At 46.6% G+C, this 25,181-nt stretch overlaps 1 protein-coding gene across 8 annotated transcripts in view; it reads right to left on the reverse strand.

The window, feature by feature from the left end:
• The window catches only part of RAPGEF1 (Rap guanine nucleotide exchange factor 1), an 85,620-nt gene extending 61,915 nt beyond the window's left edge, over positions 1-23,705 (reverse strand). For 7 of the 8 annotated variants that reach the window (XM_032200278.1, XM_032200277.1, XM_032200274.1 and 4 more), the window contains exon 1: positions 23,565-23,705. In XM_032200278.1, coding sequence (XP_032056169.1) covers positions 23,565-23,589 — 25 coding nt within the window. In that variant the 5' untranslated portion in view covers positions 23,590-23,705. Of the gene's footprint in view, positions 1-21,727; positions 21,968-23,564 lie in introns of all 8 variants that reach the window. The other variant, XM_032200272.1, reaches the window with a different exon arrangement.
• Positions 23,706-25,181: the final 1,476 nt, after the last annotated feature.

Consider the following 25,181-nt stretch of genomic DNA (forward strand, 5'->3'; position numbering starts at 1 on the left):
GATTAAACAAGTCTGCACAACTCCGCCGCACCACGCTGGGGGCTCACATTTCTGCGAGGGAAAGGCAGAGAGAAGTTTCAGGAACCGAGCCAGCACCACCTCCTGAAGCAGCGCTGCGAGACCAGTGTGAACTTCCCTCATATTGCTTACCCCACAAAAGCATCGCAGGAGGGCTATGCAAATCCCTCGCCTTTGAAGTGCTCCGTGCTGCTGCCCCAAAGGGCCAGCTCTCCGTCTCCACACAGAGAGGCAAGCCTGTGTGCAAAGTGACAGAGCAGGGCTGCAGGTGTGAGATTTCGGCTGCAATGGGGTCAGAAGCTGCCCTCGCACCGTTGTAGTGCTGCTGCCACAAAGGGTTAAGGAGCTGCAGGCCACAGCCTCGGTTCTGCACCTGATAGGATCTGCAAACAAACCACGGCTTTTATTGCCTGCCTACAGGCAGTAGGAAATTTTAGTCTTCTATAAGCACAATTTGAAACATCAGTGCCTCCAGCAAAGGGAAACCGAGATGTTAATTGAACTGAGCAGCCCAGGAGGAAGAGGAAATACTAACCCTCATCTTTGTCAGCTGCAGGATTAGCACATACCTAGGCCGTGGTGGCAGGAAACATAAGGGAGCTTAAGCAGTCTAAGCGAGGTGTCCATCTTTCACACCACTGCACATAAACATTAAAAGGTTCTTCAGCAGTAAACAATTCTTGGTGGCAATTCCATTTCGTCCTACCTCCCCCTGCCTGAATTAAAACTGCCTGCTCACATCACTCCCACAGATAACAGGTTTCAAAGCGAAGGCTACAAATACCTGCAGCTCTCCTCAGTCTTCTCCGCAAATCCAGACTTTAAAACAAGAAAAATATATTTTTTTAAAAAGATAAGAGAACAACGAGCTTGTGCAGAGGCAAACCCTTACAGATCCGTACAAGTGCCAGCAGCAGCACTGCAGGAATCTGAAGAAATACATGCCGACTACAACGCAATCAAGCCTTTTGAAGCCTTGAGGCCTCACTAGCATGGAAACACTCGCTAGAATTTTACTTGTTAATTCAGTGCTGAAGAAAAAGCAGCTATTTCCCAGCTATTTCTGAGTATTACGTTGCCTAATGCAGTGATGAGTCTGAAAACCCACTTAAGAAGGGGACAGCTGAGCTTAACTCTTTGCTCCAGCGCAACCTTATTTCTTGGAATCACCCTGGCTGCATTTAAGCAGTTCCTGGAAATTACCAAAAGTGGGCCCTACTAAGAACCAGTTTCTAATTTTTAATGAGCTTCCAGTTTACTGATACAGGAAGTCAGCTTGCATTTCGAGAAGAAACGCCTTTAATGCTAACATACAGCAAGGAGGGTGATAGGTAAAGGGAGCTAAAAGAAGAGCCGTATTTTATCAGAGACAAAGTTGAACCTTATCTCAGCATCTCTTCACACTCCACGCTGAAACAATTCATTTATCACTGAATAAATCTTGAATTCCCAGCTCGGCTATCACATCCCATGCAGAGCAGGGCATTACGTTTCAGAAGCGAGCTCCTGCCCGTGGGACGTACCTGTTGTGGGGCCACAGGGCGAACGCGTTCAAAGGCCACGATCCAGTGAAAAAGCATGTTTCAAAGTCCCCTGCCCACATTATGCGGCAGGGAGGCTTTAGGAATCTATAAATAAGAAATAACTTTCTACGGTACTTAGATTTAATGTTGGTTTTGACAAAGCAGCAAAACCACAACTGCCAAAGCTATTTATGTCTCTGCAAAACAAACGGGCGATCGTCTGGCGATCCTGCTGACCAGAGCCGAAAGGTGAATCGATACTGATTTCAGCAAAATAAGCAATATTTTGGGAGCTCACTCGGTCTATTTGGCAAGCGAGGAGCGGTCTGCCAGGAGAAATTTCAGCCCACGAGGCCCCAGGACGTGCGCGAGGTCTGGCAGCCCCAGGTCAGGCCGGGCTACGCTCCAGTGCGTCCAGAGAGCGCTTGCCTTTCCGTCGGGGTAAGCCTGGTGCTTTGTCAGAGCTTTAGCCTGATTAACTTCGTGCTCTTTCGGTGTCAAACCCATTCAGTGACATACTGACTTCTGCAGCGGATTTAGCGTTTCGTGGCAGCTGGGCTCCAAAAGACACAAAGGCGTGTTTACAAAAACATCCCTGGTGCCGTTCTTACCGGGGTAAATACCTCCCAGACCTTCTGCGTTTAACCTCACCATCTGATAACGCACGACCACCCTGCGCAAGCTGCAGCTCTGTCCCAAGGGAAGCCGTACTTCCCCTGTCAGAAACCAGCAGCCTTCAACTGGGCCCAGCCAACAAGCCAAAAAAAAATAAGTATCAAAAATCACGCTGCAGCGTGGCAACAAGAAACCCTGTAAACCACACGCCAACCACCACCTATAATGCTGCAAGAACTGACTTGGTAGGATCCATGTTTAATAATTCCATTTTGCAGTGTATGAAGCATCTAGGACTAAGCTTTGTGGCAGCCTAGCTAAATCTTACAGCTTTATAATGGCTACCTAATATCAGATGAATTAAAAAGTACTTATGCATGGGATAGTATCTCCCTAGGACACTGCAATAAGGGAAAAGGGGGGGGCAGTGCTAGCCCACAGACCTTGACATTTTCTCTGTTCTTATCTGACGATTCACGGTGTGCACACGAAGAGGAATAAAGGAGGAGGAAGAGGAGGAGATGGGGTGCTGCTCGGCAGTAGTCCTGTACTGTGGGAGAGGGGTGTAAGCAGCCAAACACTGCAACCAGTGACTGCAGGGCCTCAGCAAACACCTGCACCCCGCAAGGAGCACTCGCCCGCTACGCCCTGCATGGTCTCACAGCAAGATTTCAGATCTGAGCTCAGACCTCGTTTATTTTAGTATACATTTTGGGGAAGCTCCCCTTTCCTCTCTGCCCTATTTACAGACTTATCCTACAAAATCAACTTGTCTCCCTCCCCATTTAGGAGATAAGTGTCCCCCTGTCGCTCTCCGTGTACTCATTAACCTTGCTCTGATGCTCAGCAAGTAACGCTCAGCTGCATCCACTTCTGAACTGCCGATTTCTGTAGAAGAATGACAGATGGAAGGTATCTTTCCCACTCCGTTTCTGGCAACTCTGCACTCAGGAAAGTCTTTGAAAGCACTCAATGTGCCATCATTCTTCATTAACCTGAAAACCAGCGATGTATCTTACACAGCATTGCAAAACACGAAAATGTCTCAAAAAAAATCTGAAAGAAGCACATTGACTTGGGAAGACCTGCTGCATAAAAATACATCAGGAGCCCTGAGTTCCTCCAGAGAAGACTCCTCCAGCCTCTGTGACTTTGAACAACACAGAGCATTTCCACATCCATCCTGAGCATTGTATTATACACAAGCCATAGATCCCAAAAGCTCTCAACAAAACTGCCTGATTGCTATTTTATTTAAAAAACCTAAACGAAACACTGTATATAGCAGTCACAACATTAAATTGTGAAGCTGAACCCATTCATACGGAAACCTTGAAAGAAGCCCCTCAAAGAAGATGTTTTCAACAGGGCTTCCATCACTTATAAAAGAGAATTAAAAATCTATAGAAAATGCTTCCTTGACTTCAATACTTCAAGCACAGTGAGGATAATTTGCTATTCGCTGGCAGAGAATGAAGCAGGAGAAGAGCTGAGCTGTTTTTCTGGCAGCTGTAAGAATCTATACTTTAAGGGAGATCACTTGAAACCATAATACACCAGTAATTTATCATGATAAAATGTAATAATGCTCAAAGCCACAAGAACCTCACAATTTAGACTTCCAAATGAAAGGGTTTTTCCACCCAGGTAAGTCGATTCAAATCGAGGTGAGCGTTGGGAACACAAGCGTCATATTCCCAATCAACTTCCTGTAAACACTGTACACTTGCAAAGTGGATTAAGCTAATTAGGATCCAAATTGGCAATAAAAGAAAATATTTGGGATAATTCTCACATATATGCGAAGCTGTTTCTTAAAGATTAAAAGATAAAGTCCAGCTCTGCTGAACAAAAGTAGCTGAGAAACCTCCAAGGAGATTTTCTTGCAGGCACTCTCCCTAACACCCCGTGGACCATTCACAACATTTTTGCACTGAAAATTTGCTCTCCCTTAAGAACCATGTCTAAATTTGCAAAACCATCCAACCAAGAAGCACCAGCTCTACTGAAATACTTTGCCCATTCACACACCCAGTGGAAGGCAAACCAACTGCAGAGCTAGCAGCAGAGCTCTAGGCTTTCATTAGGACTTCAGGCTGAACTAAGCCTAACCTGCCACCAAACAGGCACCTAGGAATTTACACAGGAATTTGCAGAATGTTTCTGTCACCCCTTTAATGTCAAATCCGCCACCTCTGTGCCTCTGAAATGACCGCGTGGTGGTTTTTCATTTTAGGCAGCCATAAATTCATGGCATAAAAGGATAAGCTGTGGGTAGCCAGAGCAACTGACGCTTGCCATCAGTCACACGAAGAGCTAATGCAGAACAGATGTAAAAACATGTCGCTGTTGGTGGGAGACCTACCTGGAGGATGGCAGCTCCATTCCCGATGTCACCCTAACTGACAACAAAGGACAAAAGGACTAACCACGATCCCGAAGCCGTGTAATATTCCTATAATCTGCTGGAAGCGTGCACTGCCAGTCACCAGCAGCAGGTAGTAAACAGTTTGGCAAAGCTGGCCAAGCAATAATCAGGTTACTGGAAGGAAACAACCGATGCTCGCAGCAAATGAGCCTGCACAATCAATCTCGCCATCCGTAACAAGCTCTCCAGATGTAACAGAATGAATGCTTACAGTCGTTTTCAACATTTTGAACCAAGAAACCATTCCCTTATAGTCTTAATTAGCTCCCACAGCAAGACGGATTGGGATTTGGTGTCTCCATAAATTCTTACTGGCAGAGGATAAAGAAACATTAGTTTTCCAACCTTACATTTACCAGGCTTATTTCGTAAAATTAGTAGCCAAACCAGAGTGTAATAATGAGAGCTCTATCTGGAAACAGTATTTTGTCTGGAGAAAAAACCACCATTTTCATTATAATACCCATAAATCACTTTATTTACAGATTACAGCTTGGGGACTTGGGGCCGATCTGGTGATAGGATTTCTCTTCTATTTGCATCATATCAGCATCTGCTCTCTTCAAGTGAAAACAAAAAGCTTCCCAAGGACATCACAGCACTTTCACTGCACCACCCATATCCCCCAAAGTCTGCCTGGTTTGGTTAGTTATAAATACAACACATTTTGCAGCACTTCCTATCGTTTTAGTATTGAAAGTATTCAGCTGAATATCTTCAGCGCTGACCGGTGGAGCAGCTCTTGTTCAACACACGTAAAACGCTTCTTTATTGGAAAAGCTGAAGTCAAATGCTCCAGGATTTCCTTCAGAAGGTGATCACGAGGCAAAGTGATGGGCACGCAAGGTGACGAGGAGCAAGTAGAGTCAAAGGCTCACCTTCCTCCCACTAGACTTGTTTCTGCTGTTCAATCGTACTGTGGCAGACATCATTAGTTAAAGGATTTGCACACACCTAAGGAGCCGAGTCTGGCAGTGATTTGTAACATAACCATTTTACTCCTATACACACAGTGCTTTTAAAGAGAAGATCTGCTTGTGCTGTGGTACTGTATCATGAAACAATCACCTCCAAGATAAAAGGTAACAGCCAAGCATGAGAAAAATCACAACAGGAAGGAATTAGAGTCCAGATATGAGAAGAAAGGGCAGTGCCTGCAGAGCATGCTAGGGGGTACACAGACCCCACTTCCTGCAAACAAGATTTCAGATTGAATTTTGCAGGTCTAGTCTGAAATACAGAGTCATAATATTCCTGGGGGTAAACAGCTCCAGAGAGCATCACTGGTTCAGGAGGAAGTGGCTTCCACCAAATCACCATCACCTTAATTCTATGTCTATTAAAACAAAAATCTTTTATTATCTTAACGTCAGTCTTCCCATTTTATCTCCATAGAAGCACAACCCAGAAAGGGAATTCCACAGTTCAAGCCCATGCTCCTGCTGCATCTTGAAAACCACAGCACAACCAGTATGCAAAAGATCACCCATTGAGACCCGATGAAAAACATGGGAAAACAAAACAAGGAAACCAAAGAAGGAAACAAAACAGACAAGGAAAATCCTTAAACAAACAGGGAGCATCTTTGAAATCCACTCAATCCGTCTACTTAAGTGCTGTTCATTCATGATAATCTCGATTTTCTATCTAGTTTTACATTTTCAACAAAGTAAGCATCATTTCGTTTAAAAAATGACCTACATTTGAATTTCTATGTAACAGCACAGATGTACACGACGCTTTGCATGTTAAATACGTGGCTTTATAGCCGCTTAAATTTCACACGTGCCCCCTTTTTCAATAGTAAATCTGTTCTGACATTGCTTATTGTTACAGGATCTAAAAACCACTGAGATACAGAGGGTGCCCGACATGAGAGTTTCGATAGCAAACAGGCTATCTACAGAGAAGCTCAACAGACAGGGGAGGAAAAAAAAGGCCGCTCAGCTGTCACTCAGACTTTTTAATCAGGCTGAAACGCTTTGCTGCAGCCAGGGGGGCTCAATCTCTCCAGACCACATTGCCATCGCTCATGCTGCTTTCTTAATTAGCAGCGAGTGGACAACAGCTGTCAGTAGCCTGGAGGACAGAAAGTTATCAGCAAAAAGGGACGTGTGGTAAGGAGGGAGCCACGGTGCAGGTCTGTTAAACGTGTGAGTGGACAACATACCCAACAGCTCCGGCCGCAGCCCCATAAAGCATCACCGAGAGGATGCTCTTCCTACTGGCTTTCGTCTGGTTGTTTTAACATATGACTAATTGCATTTTTCTTCTTTTTTCTTTTTTTTTGTATTCCCATAACAGGAAAAGTTAAACTGAGAATAGGAGGAAATGGGAAGGCCATCCTAATGTCTCGATGGAAATATGTGGGGGTCACCGCAAAGGCACAGCATAATGAAGTCTTCAAGCCTGCTTCTGAGGTTTTGAGCACAAAAGTTTTAACTCTGGGGAGGGTTGAAAAGGGCAGGATTTCTAAATTAACAGAGAGAAATCTTAGCAGAAGACACAAATTTTATCAGAGTCAACTGGAAGCTATGACCTCAAATAGCATGAAACAGAAAACCTCTGCCTTGTCGTTATCATTTCTGTATCAGATTCCCATGAGCCTAAGTCACTGGTTACGACCTTCTTATGACACACGTTACTCCAACGTGGATCAAAACCAGACTTGTGTCCTAAAGAGGAAATACTGTCTGGTCAAGCCTGCCACATGGTTACCTGACAATTCCCTGGCTTGCTGGATGATCACAACATTGGATGGTGGCCTGGCTTGGGCTAGGAGACCACAGAAAGGAACACACGGTGGAAATCATCAAATTACTGCACTGTAGAGTTACTGTTCCTGACTATATACAAGCTCCTCGTCCCTGACTGCAAGAAAAATTAGCTCAGCCCACGCAGGAAAACCTCGCCACCATATTCCAGCACCTGAAGTTCAGCAGGGCACGTGAGCAGAGTTTGGAGAGTGCCCTTCTGGGCTGCCGAAGCACTGCTCATACTGCACATGAGGTGCATCAAAGCTGGACCTGGACCACTCCTCCCAAACCTCCACCACCGCCCCTCGTGCTGCAGGACCGGCACAAGCTACCGTCCCTTTCTGGCTTTCAGCAGTTCACTGACCACAGAAACCATTGCATGGGAGTCCCACGAAGAGCAGAGCTTACCAGCACGACACCATGAAACCTTTCCTCCTCCGACGACAGCCCGGTTAGAGCAGCTGACTCTGTGCTTCTGGCTCTCGGGGAAACTACCTTGCTAGTAGAGGCAAGATGCAGGCTCAGCTCACAAAGAACAGAGGATGGTAAACACGAACTAAAAAAGAAACGTGTTTTCATTTCAAAGAAATAAAATAATAGCTTCCCTCTTGGATGGAATGATTGCTGCAATTTGTGGAAATGGGGGAGCTCGGCATAATTTGTAAGCAATCAGATGCATTATTAAAATTGCTCACTGCCCAGGCGTTAATGGAAATCTGCCATCTCCCTAACGATCACTTGAGCTTCTTCAAAGAAGGTGGACTTCTTTCAAATCTGGCTTTAACCCATCCAGAAAGCATGAATTTGGAGCAATTTTCTGAGGCCTGTCTGGTAGGCTCAAGTTCTGGCACTTCTAAATATACATCGGCTTTGTGAGCTTGAACCCACACGAGGGAAGCTGGGCTGCAGATGGAACCATTTCCCCAAGCTGCCAGCAGACCAGCAACACATTTAAAAAACCTCATCAAATTAAGTGCTTAATTACAACTCAGACTTTGAGACTTTGGAAATTAGGATAATCTTCTGGGAAATTTATTAGTCTCCTGCAAAAGAAATTGCAACATACAAGCCAAAAAAAGCACAGAGCTTAGAGAGCATTATCCCATCAACTCACACCTTGTGCTAGATTCCTCACCCTAATTCCCAGAAAATATCTGAGGTGAGATCCTCCACTTAATTTCAGATTCTCGAGGCTCAGTGAAAGATGAGGATCAACGTAAGTAGAATGCTAAATCATCAACAGGAACCTCAGGTAAAAAGTTGTGAAGCTTTTTTTTGACGAGCTGATGGAAAGCTGGCTGTGCAGAGACCTTCGTACCAGAGGCAGGGCCACAACGTGCACTGCACGGAGAAGGTCTCGACACAGCCACTCTCACAGCCACCTTTGTTTTGCCAGCAAAGCGTGGCTCTGTCCAGCCTTGCCAGCTCCATTCCTCTAGGTGGCATGCTCCGTGCACACCTGCACTTCCTACAAACAAGTGGTGCCACCCCTACACAGTTTGCTGCTCTCCCTGCCTGGTGAGATCTGAAATGCGTTAAAACACGACTTACCAACCCGCTGGGAGGGCACGCAGCTCTAGCGATGAAGTGAACAGCCAGCAGAAGCTTATGGAGAAGTAGACATCATCTGACCAGAGCAACAGCTTAAACCTTAGCAGTAAATGAGGCAGGGGCAGAAGCTGTACTTACTGGTCTCACCTCGCTACAGACAGCACGGGGTCAAAGGGACAGAATAAATGATTGCACGATGCTCTGAAAATATAACGCTCTAAATAATCCTTAATGTTTATTACTCATTTCCCTTTTTGATTCATGAAATTATTACATTAAAGGAAACTGAAGCTTGTTTTCCAAATGAGCCAGAACACCCCCTGTAACCACCCCTGTGAAGCATCCCCTGACACATCACACTCAGCACCAAGAGCGGCCCTATTGCTTGTGCAAGATCTGCGTGTACTGCCCTTGGCTGTGACACGTCCCGCTATTTGGGGCACATCCCTCTACATCTCCAGGACAACCCTGCTGAACCAAAACTTCATGACCCAAGCTCTCTGCCAGGATGCAGTACAAAAAACAATACACGCATCAAAAAATTACACACAGGGAAAAACTACAGGCGGGAAGAGGTGACAAAGAAGAAATCACATCCTGGTGTCACAGACAACGAGGAACAATACGAAATAAAAAGCAATCAAACGCAGAGTTCAAGTGTAGGATGAAGGAAGTAACCCAACCACGGGCTGGAAATCCCGCAGAAGCTGAGCAAGGAAGGCATCACGTCGGGTCTGCTTGTGCACCAGGGCGGCTGCAGGCGGAAGGGTTTCCCACCAGCGCTGCATGCTCAGCCTCTGGAGGGTTCACGCCTGCAGCACAGCATTTCTTGCACACTTTTCTTTTTCACAAGCTGAAGGTCAGTGGCGATGCTGCAGCCACCCGTACCCAGAGGGGGCCCCGCTGCTCACGGCTGGCACAGGGCGAAGCTTTCAGACCAAAATCACAATGTTTTTCCTGAAATTGGCAGTTACAGAAATGATCCAAAATGTTCATTAATTCAAAACCGACTTGCTGGTGGAAAGCTGTCAGCATCAACCAAAGTCAGCTCCGTGATTAAGAACAGCGACAGGCCATACCAAAAAAAAAAAAACAGCTTATCGATTAGGAAGCTCAGGACACGGAGGAAACTGCATTACAAGCACGTGCCCTGTCCTAACACAAGTCCTAATACAGAACTTGGCAGAAACCCAGTGTAAGTAACACCAGTGCTACGATGTTAGGAAATCCTAGAAGCCACAGAGCCAGGAGAGATACCCTTACAGAGACAGAAGCTGCTCCATCAACTCACCTGGGTTAAATCAAATAAATTCATACCCTGGAGCAAGATACAGGGAGCGTCCAGGCAAGCCTTTACAACCATCAACGAGCCTGAAGTTAGAAACCTCCCTGTAAACTACCCTACAGACTTTGCCACCGTAAGAACCAGAAACTTTTTCCAATGTAAAATTCCAAGCAAGCGAAAATATGAAAGCAGCTACTGCCACGGCTCTGCCACACTCGAGTGGCGATCATTTAAGCTCGCGCTGCTTCCTACTGATATTGAGGCTTTCACAAGATTTTTCATATGGCTTACCCATAATGAACAGCTGCTCCGGCAACTGCTGGAGTCAGCGTGTACTTACTGCCCTGAGAAAAGCCATCGATACATCTCAGCACAGAAAATCGCGCTCTCTTTAAAACAATTCATGATAGGGTTTGCATATCAACTGGCTCCGTGCCACCGACACTCCCTTAAACAATGGTTACACCCTGTATGCAGCTAAAAATGAAACAGCTGAAAGGGAAGACGTTTTATGCAAGTTCCCAGGGTAAAACGCATCCGAGAAGCACTGGTTTGGGACTGGCATTGTTCTCATGTGAGAATAAAGCTCCGAGTCCAAACTGTATTTCCTTCGCCACCACCCCGCATCCATTCACACCGAACAAAACCAATCTGAGCCTTCCTTTTACGCTTCTGCTGCTCCGTAATGCAGAAATCCCAGCATTTCATAAACCCATCCACTAAATCAGAAGCGCTGCAGATTGCGTTTCAACCTTTCATTAACGCTGCCTGTAGCACCAGGGAGGCCCCTTGCCAGCTATGGATCAGTCTGAAGCTCTTTCACTGTTCATCTTCTGCTCAACACAAACGTTTCGTGCTCTGCTCGTACAGTGAGGCCCCGGCCACAGAGATCTCCTTGTCTGGCAACGCTGCCCACAATGCAGTCCCAGCGAGACTGGGTGGCAGCACAAACATTATTGTATTAATTGCATCTGTTGATTAAACCGGCTCAAGAACAGCCTTGTTTCAACCTTCGGCTTTATAATGCAGTACTGAAGTGCTACTACAAGTGCTGGATGGATGAGTCAACAGAAAAAACACAAAAGCATTTGTAAAGAGAGTCTCACTGCTGGAATTTGATAGGCTGCACAGCTACACAAAACAATGGAATTTATATACGATGCTTGCTCATACACTCCATAGCTTGTGCCTTTTTTATCCATTTCTTTTTTTTTTTTTTTCCAAACTTCACAGTCAAAGCTGGCTAAACACACGCACTGACACCTGTGCACAGATTAAAGATGTGCGAAGATGCATAAGCAAGCTGAAAATAGTTTAAAAAGTCATGTTAGATACTAACTCTTCTCACTTGGGGAGTTTACAATGGCTCTGCTCCACATTTTGGAAGCTATCTTTGTCATTACAGAGCAAAAAACCTTTCAAATCAGCAGAATACAGTATTGGGTGGGGATCAGACCAACACGCTTACCACTGCGCTGTGCAGATCTTTTCTTCCTTTCTCCCTCAATTGAACTATTTTCCACTGTTTCACATCAGGTCAGCAGATTAAGGCTACTGAAAGAGTGGGATTTCGAAATTCAGAGACTCACAGAATATCCCGAGTTGGAAAGGACTCACAAGGATCATCGAGTCCAAGTCCTTATCTCTCTCATTCAAATCAATCTGCAATGCATCCACTTAACGCTGAGATTGCTCATTCTGGGGGAAGCCCATGGAAATACCCGCTGGCCAGTTTTTATCTCCAAACAAGGTCCTCACGCTTGCAGCTAATCAAGAGCTCAGCCTGGCAGAGATTTTGGTTCCCTCCGCTCCCGCTGCAGGCTGGGGTAACACAGCACAGCCTCGCACAGGAGAGGCTTTCAAACACTTCTGCAACTCCAGCGCAGAAGGCAGCTCTGCACTACGGAAATTGGCACCCATTTACCTGCAAACACCTCATGTGGTCAAGGTACAAAGGCACACAGCAAGGCTTCCACTTATCAGCTTCCTTAACTAGGCTGTGCCTCAGCTCTGTCTGGGTCTTCTTGCACCAGGAACTGCTGCACATGCTTTTTTCCCCACCGTGTTTTGCAAAGTTGGACGAAAACAAAGCAAAACCAGGTGGCACAACAGGGAAAGGGGGCAAGGACTCCAGTACTTTCCCCAAAATGCAAACGCACAGAAGGCGATCAGCACTAAATTTGGGCTCCCGAGTCCGCTTGTTCACTAGCCCGGCTGCTCCTCTGTTAAACATTTGTCACAGTCAAGTGTGAGACTCGAGAGCAGCATGTGGATGAGTCAGTGCCCTCGGATCCTTGAGTCCACTCCCTCATCCTCCTGCTGCAGCCTTGCCCCATGCCTGCAAGGTGCAGCGCAGCGACCACGTGCCTGCTGCAGAAAATGTCAGTGCCCTGTGCTCTCCCACACTACGTACCAACACGAAAACCAGCTGCATTTCTGTCTCTCGGAGCAGGTATCCCTCTTCTGGAGGGGTTTTGAAGTAAGACATCCTTTGTTTCCAATCAGCATGCAAAAAAAGAAATCCAGGCAGATAAATTGCCTCCTACATTTCGCCCAGAAGCCGAGACAATTATTGCAAAACCTGCAGCTTGCTTCAGTAGACAAAGCAATCATTGTGGTTTATTCCATTTTCAGTTTTATGGAATATGTATAAAAAAAAAATAAAATAATCTCAACTGGACTTCTCCTGACAAGCACAATGTCAAACCACTGGCCAGAAATCCCATTTTGCCCATTGCAAAAGAGAAAACTGGCAATTCTTCAGCGGGTCTGATTCAGGATAAAGGGCATTTACAGCTGTACGAGTTAGAATATTTTGGGAAAGAGAGATGTTTTCAATTCCTTCTGGTTCATTTACTAAAATCTAAACATCATTGCTTAAAATAATCCCGACAGACAAAGCAGGCCAGACCTTCCTATCCAGCACAGCACTACCACGCACTGCACCAAGAACTGTCTGTACGGTCTCCCTCAGTAAAAGAGATGGAGGGAGAAAAATAAACTGGAGCATTTACCCAGAAGAGCAGAAGCCTCTCTACCTAGACCCATTTGTTTCACTCTGCAAGTATTGACAGATGAGTAATGAAAACCCTGCTGCAGACACAGGCTCTTCTTCAAGGCAGCATCAGTTAATAAACCACAACCACAGCTGCAAAAATATTAAGGAATTTAACCAAATGACTCCTTCAAGGGCACAGGAGGACAGAAGGAGGAGCCAGTCTCTGTGTTTTGTTATCATCCCCAGACCCAAGATCTCAGTGTGCAGCAGCACCACAGGAGAGTTACAGCTCTGGGCACACCACCCAGCAACAACTTCCCCAAACGGGCGCTGCTGAGCCGTGATATTTCACCTGTGATTTTGTTTCCCCGTTGTGATAACACTTGAAACATTACACCGGGCTGCCAAAGCTTGTAGATGTGAAGCACCTCATCTGAGAAGAGTTAAAAGATAAAAACAAACGAAAATAATAATAAAAAACCCACAGCCTGTTAGCTCTCCCCACAGGGCAAGCCACAACACCGGTAACCTCGCAGCGAATGCTGTTTTGCATAAGTCATCAACTTTGGATACCAGATTCAGATCCGGGCCTCAATCAACAGCCATGTTCACACAACAATCGCGCTGAGAGCGATTTGGGGATCGGTTACGCTTTCACTTGATGTGGGAATTCTTTGGCTATTGCCAGTAGACCGAGTGACCCATGGCAGCAAGCTTACACGTTATTATTTACAGCAGCCGTGAGTATGCAGAGAACTCGAGAGGTATCAAAACAATGACATCAGCGATCAACACCCTTCAGACGTGGCTGTGGTTGCTGCTAACACGATCCCACACCTTGCTGCCAGCGCCGTGCAGGCAAACCCACCTGCCCCGCTGCCAGGAATAATCCCTCGGATGCTCCCTCGGCTTCTCCTCCCGCATCACGTCGCCTTCAGCCCGAACACGAGGTGTAAAACACCCTCTCAGGTGGGAACTCTGGACACAGCCAACAAGGAGTGACTGCCAGGTCTGTGTTTTTATTCTTTACGTGGCTGCACATGGGAAAAAGCCACAACCCAGACAGCCCCGGGCAATGACGCACGTTGCGCCAGCGCCTGGTCAGGGGGATGGTTTTGATCCCTTCCACCTTGGCACTTCCCAGGCTGCCAGCCAAGAGAAAGCTCAGGGAAAGTTTCACGTCTATCACTTGCGGTCTCCCTGATGTCTCCAAGGAGCCCTGGACGTACTGCAGTGAAATGTACACCAAAGATTTGAGGTCTCCTGAACAAGGCTGCAATTCAGGAGAGAACCTAGGAGTAAGAGCTGCCAATGCATATTGAAAGAATTTGTGTAAACGCTTTCACCTGAGACAGACAGGAGCAAAACCATCTTTGTTTGAAGTCTATACAGAAATACACAGGCAGTCACAAGACCTTAAGTCTCTCTGTTCTTGCCCTGCCATTTTTACTGCGATATTCAGCTTTGAACAGCAACCCAGTGTCCTTGATCACCTCCTCCGACCCATCCCCAGAAGAGACACACAGACACACGTTTCCTTTGTTCCAAAGGATTTTGCTTTTCCTTGGCATTCCCCACTCCAGGCCAACCAGTTCACAATTCGAGCAGTCTTTGTTCTAGCAGCAACGGAAACCATGTTTATCAGTGTTTTTACCTTTCAGCCTGATGCCAAATCATCTCAGCTGAAGGAACGTGATACTCCGCATCTCCCTAGGCTGAGCAGCACAAGGGAATCCAAAGAAATTTAAAGGTCTAGCATCTGTTTCACCTTCAGGAAGCTGCAGCAAATTAGATAAAAACTTCGCTAGCTCACAGATCTGCCACCAGCAGCAGGGGGAAGACTAAGGGAGCTCCTGCAGGCCTCCCCTTGTGGTGCACGGGTTTGCTCTTAGCTCTCTCAGTTTGCACAGGACAGGATTTTCTAGGGGCAAGGGGTCTTCTTGTCTTTGGGGGCAAGGTTTGGCAGCCTCGTCACACACGCAGCACACAGTTCACTAAGGCAGAGTGCCTTGCTTTGTGTAACTGTAGGACCAAGGAAGGTGCAGAACAACTTCCCAACGTGACAGAAACCTGCCGGAGGATGGCACTCATCCCCCCCGAAATGAGCTGGGAATGTTCAGCGTTATGGTTTGCACTACTCACGGTCTCATGGGCTCTTCCTACAGCTGGTGGCAAAACAATGTAATCAACATTAAAACGTTTTGACAATTGCAGGAATCCTTGAGGGACTAGAAGCTATGGGAACAAAAGTTATATTCAAAATAAATTATTTAAAAAAATATTTAAAAAAAAATGTTTTACACTTGATCTAAGCCAAACAGTATTTCAGCATTTCAGCATAGGTGCGACTTTAAGCCAGCTTTGCCAAAACTGCAATTCTCACCATAAATCTCTCTTTTATGACTTTATCAGACTTTCATACACTTAGAAGCAAAAGCTTACTCACTAACACAGGTGTGCTGGTACCAGAAGTCAGGAAAAAAGGAGAAGTTTCTACGCTGTAAAGAACCTATACCCTACCATGCTCAGACCTTGCTTATACACAAAGGCTGCATCAACTAACTCAGCAGAGGTTAAACAGAGTAACTGCACAATTCCCTCATTTTCTGAGGATAGTCAGATCTGTCTTGTGCTTGTGAATTTAAAATGCAAGATCAGCTGAGACGTGTTTAGATTGACAGAATGCCTGAGCAACAGAGCATAAAATCACAACCTTAGTTCAATCATCAAACAGCAAACTGCACCATCCAGGCCTTAAAAAAGACTTTTTTTTTTTTTTTTTTTTTTTTTTTTTTTAAATATGAGCACCAAAGCTAGCAAACTGTCTATTCTTCTTCCAAAACAAGAAACCCAGCTTCCTTGCATCTTCCTTGGCATTCCTCTGAACAAGCAGCACATGGTAGCAATTCTGAAATGACACACTTGGATGCTGGATGGCCAAACTGGCCATAGGACAGCTGCATTTCCCTTTTGCAGTAATAAAAGCACAATGATGGATGAGCAACCACATTTCCATAGGAAAAGAGGTTATCATTTAAGAAGGGTACACAGGTAAGAAGGAAGCTCACCTTTGAGCAGACTCAGCAAGTTCTGAGTTGAGACTCGGTGCTTCTTTAAAAGGACACAGACCAGCTGAGTCTCACAACATTGGCCATGTTCAAGAGAGCCACCTCGTTGTAAACAACATACTCTAAATAGCATTTCGTAATTTAATTGAAGACATCTGAACAGGGTGCTTCCCCAGCCTTCCTAAGTGTCTCTCCTGGAAACTGCAACAGACCAGGCTGACAGAGCAGGAGACTGAAGTGCTGCTGGTCTGAGGGGTGAAGAGCAAACAGCTATCCATAGAGCACACACAAAATTAAGCCAAAAACAGAGAAACCCCAATTCTGCCGGTTATGTTCTCTTAGGTATCGCTCACAAAGCTTGAAGAAGAGGTTTCAGTGTCATAGGACTTTCAGACACACAATGCTTTTTGGGTGCAGCAAGCTTCTCCCCTGTAGGAGCCTTGGAGGAGCAATCCCAAGCTGTAAGAGTCAACTCAAACCATCACCATGGCAGGCATGCTCCAGAAAAAAGCTGGCATCAAACTGAACATATAATTCCGTGTGCTCTTTCTGAGGACATTTATATGGACAAGCCACCTCCTGCTCCAATGCTCTATATTTTCTGTAGGTCCCTGTAAATTCACAGCTGAGCTCTAACCAAACCTGGTGGTAGACCTTCCTAATTCCTCAAATCAACTACTCTTGTGTGTTCATAATTTAGTTTAAAGCATCTTCGAATTAGAAAAACAGAATCCACACACAAAAAAAGTCATTTAAGTGATAAAAACATATCCAAAAAGGAATATTTAATTTCCTTATTTATAGAGTTGCAGCACTCATTACTGCTGAAGTTGCATTGGAAGTTAAGCAAAGAGTGGCTGGGAACCACCTGCCCTTCCCCGTACTCAAACCGACCAACTTATGTTAATAAAGTTAGAACACAAATAAAAACGTAATATATCACCCAGTGAAAGCTGTGTTTTAAGCAGTATTGCCTGCTTTCTGAGCCCGCCATCAGAAGGACTGACTGAACACAGCTATGTTGGAACGTACTATGCAACCAGAACGAAAATATTGATTTCCCTGGGTGCCCTTTATTACATGACATTTGGTTCGTAAAGGAAACTTTCTAAATATGGAATTAATTCCTGCGGCTATTTTACCTCCTCATGGGCTGTAAGGACAGGACAAGCTGGTAGACTGAGAAACAGAATTAAAAAAAATAATATCAAAAGGTAGGGGATGGAACAACGCATGCTGTACACTGCGAACACATTCCTTTGCCACCAATTACAGCCTACCTGCAAACTACGATTTAACAGCTCTAGAACTGCGTACTTGGTCTATTGGGAAAATTCTGTCAAGGTTTAATCATCCAACCAAGTTGCAGAACCTTTTTCCACCAACATTTACCAGCTGTCGGCAACTATTCCTTGACTTTAAACCCCCTTTTTTTTTCTTCTTCCTTTCTTTCCAGAAGCCTAAGAAGGAAAATCTCACCTGTTCTCTTTCAATACAGAATTATCCAATATTTTTGTACATAAAAGGGATGAAATAAAAGCTCTTACTTATCCTAAGTGCATATGTTAGGTACGCAACAAAGAGCACCCCCACATGAAGCCTTCAGAGAGCGAGAGCATCAGAGTAGAAGTAAGCTTTAAACTTTCACCCTCCCCAGAAAAATTAATAAATACTTAAGAGACACTGACAGCAACACCGCGATGTTAACTTGACTCACCAAATGCACAGTATTTTCATGACACCCAAAAAGCTCTACACACAGCAGCAGAGACCAGATAAAGTAGGATCATGGAAAACACCCATCTGCTTGACCCACAGAGCCTCAGCCCTGTCTTTCAGTGAAATATGCAACACAAACAGAAGTGGACCAAGAACCTTACCCAGCAACTGTCTTGGGATGCCTCAAGCCACATAAGCATCCCCATGTATGTGGGGACCTGGTCTCTCTCTCACATAGATGAAATAGTTTCCTCTAGGAGCACCAGTGCCACCAGAAGAGCTCAGCAATGTGTTTTTAAGAATGGATGCTATGGGTCAGGTACTATAGCAGGAACTTTGTCATGCTGCAGGAACGTGAATAGCAGAAATGCAGCACATTCCTGCAGCAGCACGTCCCAACCTGCAGGATTCCTGCAGCTTTTCAGGATGGCTGCAATTCATCTTCTGTCTCTTTGCCTTGGAACAAGGTGCCATGAAAGCCACCAGTTGCCTCCTCCTTGCCAGTCTCCTTTTATCGCAGCACAGAGTCCTAGTGCTGCAGATTACAACTTGCAAAGGTGAATAAACCTCAGTTTCCTCCAACCAGCTCTCCCTTTCCATCTAATCCCTGTTAAAGCTCTGCGAATGACACGCTGTTCTCTCTTACCATCCCGCCAATCTAGTATCTTCTCCGGTATTTCTCAACTGTACAACATGAAATCCAAGCTTCAGTTACTCAGACAGAAGCAACAAACAAAGCAAATATTCCTGCAATAACTGGGTGAATTTAATACCGCTTCCACGCTGCTATCACAATGGCTGAATGCTCCAATCTGCTAATGGTAATAAAGAAAAGAAGACAGACATCACACCAAAGTACAATCTCACAAAGAAATACCTCGTTTCTTCCACTCATGCTATGCAGAGCAACAACTGAAGCCATGCTGACAGATTACAGGTCCCTGACTAAAACAAAATATTCTCTGCAAGCGAAACAAGGACCCAGGCGAGGGACATTTGTGTGACGTTCTGGCTGAAGCAACCTTCCACTCATCTCTCTGCTTGCCAGGAGGTCAGCAAGAGCCAGTAAGAGTTACCACCGCAGAAAATCACACAAACAGATATATTTAGTCATTGTGGTTCAAGGAAAACGACTGCTTGCGCTGAAAATAAATTTAGCAATTGTTTCCAGTTTCTGCTTTTTCATTGACTAAGGCACAACCCAGCTGCTTTGCATTCCAGGAGCCTTCAGCTGTCTTTTTTTCCACACTGGTTGTCCACTTCCTTCTTCAAACTGCTACGACCATCTCGGCCTTGCACCAGCCGTCCTGCAGGCGACATTTCTGAACACGCCAGCGCTGAAGCTGTGCAACACAACACAACACCTGTCAAGCCGTGATGACTTATCAAAACGTAAAATTACACTCTTTGTGCCATTTTCTTGGAAGCAGTAAGTAATGATCATCTTGCATTGGCCTCTACACGAAACTACGCAGCATTATTGATGCTTTTGAAACAAGTTACAGGAAAATTCAGCTGTGATGCCACTGTCTGAGGGGTCTGTAATAGGAAACGCAGTACATGATAAAAGCGTGTAAAGCATTTCACAGAAAATTATTACTTGGTTTAAAAAACCTCAGTAGAAAAACCACTTATACCGGTCAACTGCAACACTTCTAAGTGACTGACATGAAAGCCTTCACTTAAACTCAAGCACACGGTGTAGAGGTATGGCCACAACTGAACCAAGAGAGCTGGGCCTGCTAACTCACCCACACTTAAGTTGGAAAAAGAGAAACTGCAGAAAACTGCACAGGTGTAAAAAAAATAAAAATAAAAATAAAAAAAAAGAGAAGACTACAGTTCAAATATACACGTTTTCCAGAAAGAAGAGCCCAGCAAACTTCATCTCAGAACAAAAACACAGACCGATGCACAGTTCAGAGTGATGTAAATCAGCACAGAGGACTCTGGACACACAGGAAAGTTCCTCTCAACACAGGAATGATCTGGCCCCCGGAACTGTTCTACTTTGCCATGTGCTTTAAGAACAGAGGTCTCTCTCCTAGGATTACCACTCCACGCTGATATCACCAATACTAAAGGAGGAAACTTCAGAGATGAATTTGCTTATCAGGCAAATGCTTATCAGAAAAAGGTGAAGACAACAGCATTTTCAGTCTGCGGGGAATAAACACCTCCAGTTGAGTCCTGAGCTGAACAGAGATAACTGACTGCGCTCCATGCAGCTGAACGCTTGAAACAGTGCTCTCCAACAACCTTTAGCAGACAGCTATTGAAAAGGCAAGCTTACAAGGGATATGAAAAACCTTCAGGAAAGTACAAGATTAAGATTGAAAACTTCAAGTAGAATAAGCCTTCAAAGTACAGCATCCATACGTTCCTTGGCTTTAATAAAGGGCATTATTGAATGGACTTTCTTCACTGAAAAGCTTGTATTTTTAGACCTGATGGTGTCTTACTGCTCCCTTATTCTCCCTGAATGATGCAGAATAGTTCAACTCCCTGGAGCGTGTAATCCATCAGGTAAATAAATACAGGAATTCATGTATTGCCATGGTAACAGGAAAACCAAGCAGAATCTACGGCCTTCTCTGCTTTCCTGGCATCCCTGCTTCGGATTTTATATCAAAACTACACAACTAAGCAGGGTGAGAGCGAGTATCTTCTGTAAGTAGAGACAAGAAGTACAAACACATCACCTCTAGAGTAAAGAAAAACCAAGGCTGGATGCTGTTCTTGCTCCTCAAGTCAAAGGGAGATCTGCTTTCAGAAAACACTCGGAGCTCTTCCTGACTGGAGCCTAAAGAAATGGGGATTCTACAAGAAGTAAAAACGAGATGTCCCGTCCTGCTTGACATTACCAGATGGCTCCCCTGCGCTCCAAAGCAGTGCTGTGAATCAGCCTACAGTAGCCCTTCTGGTGATTAAATAGCAGTACTGAGAGGCTCCAGAGGGAGCCTCGTCCTTCCTTCCTTGGTGGACAAGATGGTAGCTATTATCTACTATCTTTTATTTATTTTTTCTATTATTAAGTGTTGACAATGTGTTTTGTTTTAAAGAACCAGGGAGTAGAGATACATGTAAGATCTCTAGGGATCTCACCCTTAAAACATTCTTTCTAGTCCCACAGCCTGCCCCGATGAACATTTTCTCCTTCATGCAGAGTCAAACCAAAGCCCAAAACAATTCTGAAGCTATTCACGATAACTCATTATCGGGCAACTGTCTATTTTATTTACAACGTAATGAGCCTTGCATGCATTTCCGTTCCCATAAGGAAAAAACAAATACAAATGTACACAAATAGGCAGACCTTAGACCTCACAGGATTTGTTTCATGACTCTGTATCCTTTGTTCTGCTACTGTATACATTTCAACAAATATTATTCCAGTATTGCTGCAGTATTACAGACTCTGTTTATTCGGTGACGTTATTATCTGAACTGTTTGTGTCAATCACAAGTTCAAACACTCAGGAACAGTGATCAAGAGCATCCTGTACAGAAACAGCTGGCTTCCAGCCCTCCTTCCCTCCCCTTCCCCATCTCTTCTCCTCCAGTTTGTTTGGACTGGATTTTTTTTTTTTTTTTTAAATAACACCCGTCTTAAAGAAATTAAAGCAGCTCGAAGAGGACAGTTTCCCAAATTTACAGTTTCTCTCATTCGGCAAATCATCACCACGATACACACCCACTAGAAAGAACGCCTCCGCATCAAGCCTTCACCCATTGCATCTTCAAACTGTACATTTACAGCACTGACCTGGGGACGGATCCTGCATGATGTCTTGAGTTCTTCAATGGGAGTTCAGTGTGTTGCAAGGTCGGGTCTCTAGGTTGCGCAGCGTATGATTTTTGTATGGTATTTTTGGCCTTTCTGTTCTATTGTTTATGGAACCGCGCTGCATTTGTGTGTGTCTACAGAGTCATCTTCCCGTGTTTGAACTCTTCACGCTGCTTCGCTGGTGTGGAGTTATATTTACTATTCTCACAGGGTTATTTACTGCACGCGAATAAACAAAACGTGATCACTTATTTATACATCTGCAATTACTGTCTATAGCGCTATCAGCATTTACTAAAACCCCAAGCCAAATTCACCTCTAACGTTAACAGGTGGCAATTGTTTTAGAGCTGGCCCCGGGTCTCTAAAGGCCGCTAGCCCCTTCCTTAAGCAGTTACCTGCTTCCAGGAGAAAAAGCGGCAGCGATATACCAGTAAGCATCGGAAAGAGAGAGCCAGAACCCCAAAGCAAAGCATGACATTGCGATACTGTGTCAGGGCTGGTGCATCGGATTAACCTGTGATATTTCTGGAATAACATTTGTCCCGTGATGCGATGCACACTTGTGAGACAGAGACTTAGTGCTGAGGGCTGGAAACGTGCCTATGTGCTGCGCTTCAAAGCCGGCTGCCAGGCAGCCAGTCTGCTCATCCCTTGAGGCTGCTCCAGAACCGTAGCACAAGAGAACGTATTCTCGTAGAGCGCAGCACGGAAGCCAGAACAAACCGGGATCGAATGATCAAAACCAGAGAAGGGCTGCTCCCAACTCTACTCCTTTGAAATAGGAATCTTCCTAAATCAGCGGCTGCTGTCCTGGGAAGCCTGAATGCTGTACTTCACACATCCTGACTCACGCTGCTACCGCGCGGTCCCCAGTAGGAAAGTGTCTAGCTGCTCCTTACGATTAAAAAAAAATAAATACAAAACAGCATTGTTGTTTTTTTTTTTTTCTCCGCTAATTAAATGCAACGTAATTAGACTAAATAACCTCAGCGCTTGCTTTGCGAAACGCTAATTGAATCTTTAAGCGTACTGCTCCCGCTACACGGAAGAAACAGGGGCTTTCAGCCACCCCAAGTGCCAGCTGAGAACCAGACACGACTCCAGAAGCACAGCGGGACGACACGGCCGGGCTCAGCGCTCCCTGGGCCAGCAGGAGACAGCTCAGCAGCCTCCCCCGGCCCCCGCTGGAAGGCAAGCGCCCCAGGCTGAGGGAGAGCCTTGCAAGAAAAGAGGAAAAAATGAGCAAGTTCCCTCTGCCCTCTGCCCACGGACTCGTCCTTTTCTGATCTCGCACAAACCCCCAGAAGAGGAAAAGTTGGAGAAGTTGCGATGAATCGCTGCGGGTAGGCCCCAAAGCGTTGCAGCGCCCTGGCTTTGCTGATGCTTTGCTACATTGAAAGGACGATAGGGGAAGAAAGAAGAAGGAGGAGAAAAAAATAAATAAATAAAATAATAAAGAGGACAGAAACACAAAGGGAAAAGGGAAACAAAAAGGACAAAAACGGACCAGAAGAAGACACAAAGCCTGACAAAAACCAGCGTGCGAGCCGGGCAGCGCGGCGGGGGGCTGAGGGCGGCAGCGGGGGCAGAGCATCCCCGCCGCTCCCCCGGCCCCGGCCGCCGTGACAGGAGCCTCGGGGCGGCCCGGGGAGCCGCAGGGTGCCGGGCCCTGCCCGCTTCCCCCCCCTCCGGGCCGAGCCGGGCCTCGCCAGGCCCTCGGCGAGCGGCTCCTCCGGGCCGCACCGTGAGGGGAGGCCGGCGAGCGCCGCCTCCCCGCCGGGCTCCCCCCCGGGAGCCTCCCCGGCCGCCTCACCTGCTTTCTCCAGCTTGCCGGACATGTCGCAGCCGGGCTCCGGCGCTCAGGCCCGGCCGTGCAGGAGGAGCCACCTCCTCCTCCTCCTTCTTCTCCTCCTCCTCCTTCTCCTTCTGCTTGCTGCCGGCTGCGATCCGGGAGAGAGGCGCTGCTGCTGCTGCTGCGGCGGCGGAGCAGGGCAGCGCTGCCCGCCCGCACCGCCCAGCCTGCCTGCCTATACCCCCCCCCCACCCCACCACCCACCCTCTTCCCCGTTAAGCCCAGCTCCGCCGGGCCGCTGAGGGGAAGAGGCGGCCCGGGGGCTCCCGCCGCACACGCACACACACGCGCCGGGGCCGAGCCGGGCCGGGCCGGGCCGCAGCTCCGCCTGCCGGCACCGCCGGGGAAGCGCCGGCACCGGGCGGGGCCGGGCCCGGCCTGGCGGGAGGCGCCTCGGGGAGGGCCCCTCAGGGGCTGGGCTGCACTGGGAGGGAGCCTCGGGGTGCTGGGGGTTGGGGGAGGTGGGTGTGGGGGGACCCCGAGGGGTCTTCTTGGGTGTGGGGGGGCTCCGAGGGGTCTTCTTGGGGTGTCAGTGGGGCCGGGGAGGTGCGGGGCTCTGAGGAGTGCTGTGAGGGCAGCAGGGGATGGTGGAGTGTGGAGATGTGCCTCAGGGTCCTGGGGCTCTCAGGGGAGCTTCGTCCTGAACATAACCTTAGAGTTGTACCACAATCACAGAATCATAAAGTCATCAGGATTGGAAAAAGCCACCACAATACCTAATCCAACCATCACCCGACTAGCAATGTCAGCCACTAAACCATGTCCCTAAGCACCACGTCCCTAAGCACCATGTTCCTAAGCACCACGTCCAACCAAGAATCCTGAAGTCCTTCAAAAGCTCAGTGGGCCTACCGAGCACTCTGCCTTTTTCACAAATTGGGGTAGAATCTTGCTTTTAGAGGTGCTGGCAGTGAAGTTAATGAACAGGGAGCGAGGGTGGGATTTGCACAAACCTCACCCTAGTTTTTAGCCAGTTGGACAGCAGTGCTCAGCATCCTCGTGGCATCACACGGACACCTCGACTTCTACACACGCAGCTCGCTGTGAACAAACCCGGGGGCACTCATCACCACCATCAGCAGCCCCACAGAGGCTGTAGACAGCAACACGCTCCAGCTCTTGGCTTCTATAAACCCCATAGCTCCGTGTTTGCTGTCCTCACATCTGTGCTGGCTGCAAATTGTGCTCAGGAAGCACTGAGAGCTCTTGGTGGCAGGACACGAGCGTGGCGACGTGCAGGAGAGAAGTGGGTTCTGCCTAGTGGAAAACGACAGCAGTTGGTGGCGATGGCCCTAGGCCACAATAAAAGGATTATGGGCCTATTTGAAAATGAACTCGTTTCTATGACTTAATTAGGGATAAACATCACAGCAGTACCTTGACTTGCAGGTGGTGTGCTGTGCTACAGGCCAATAAATCTCCGGCGCTTGTTGAGGCAGCAGAGGCTGTTTACTTCCCCCTCTATCAAAATAATCATTCACGAGGCTGGTATTTTCGTAAGCTTTACACATGATGTTTGAAGTGACTTCATCAGCTTTTTTTAAACACCTCACACACGTGGGGCTGGCACAGACTATA

This window comes from Aythya fuligula, chromosome 19 (assembly GCF_009819795.1).
Source record: "Aythya fuligula isolate bAytFul2 chromosome 19, bAytFul2.pri, whole genome shotgun sequence".
Taxonomy (NCBI): Eukaryota; Metazoa; Chordata; class Aves; order Anseriformes; family Anatidae; genus Aythya; species Aythya fuligula.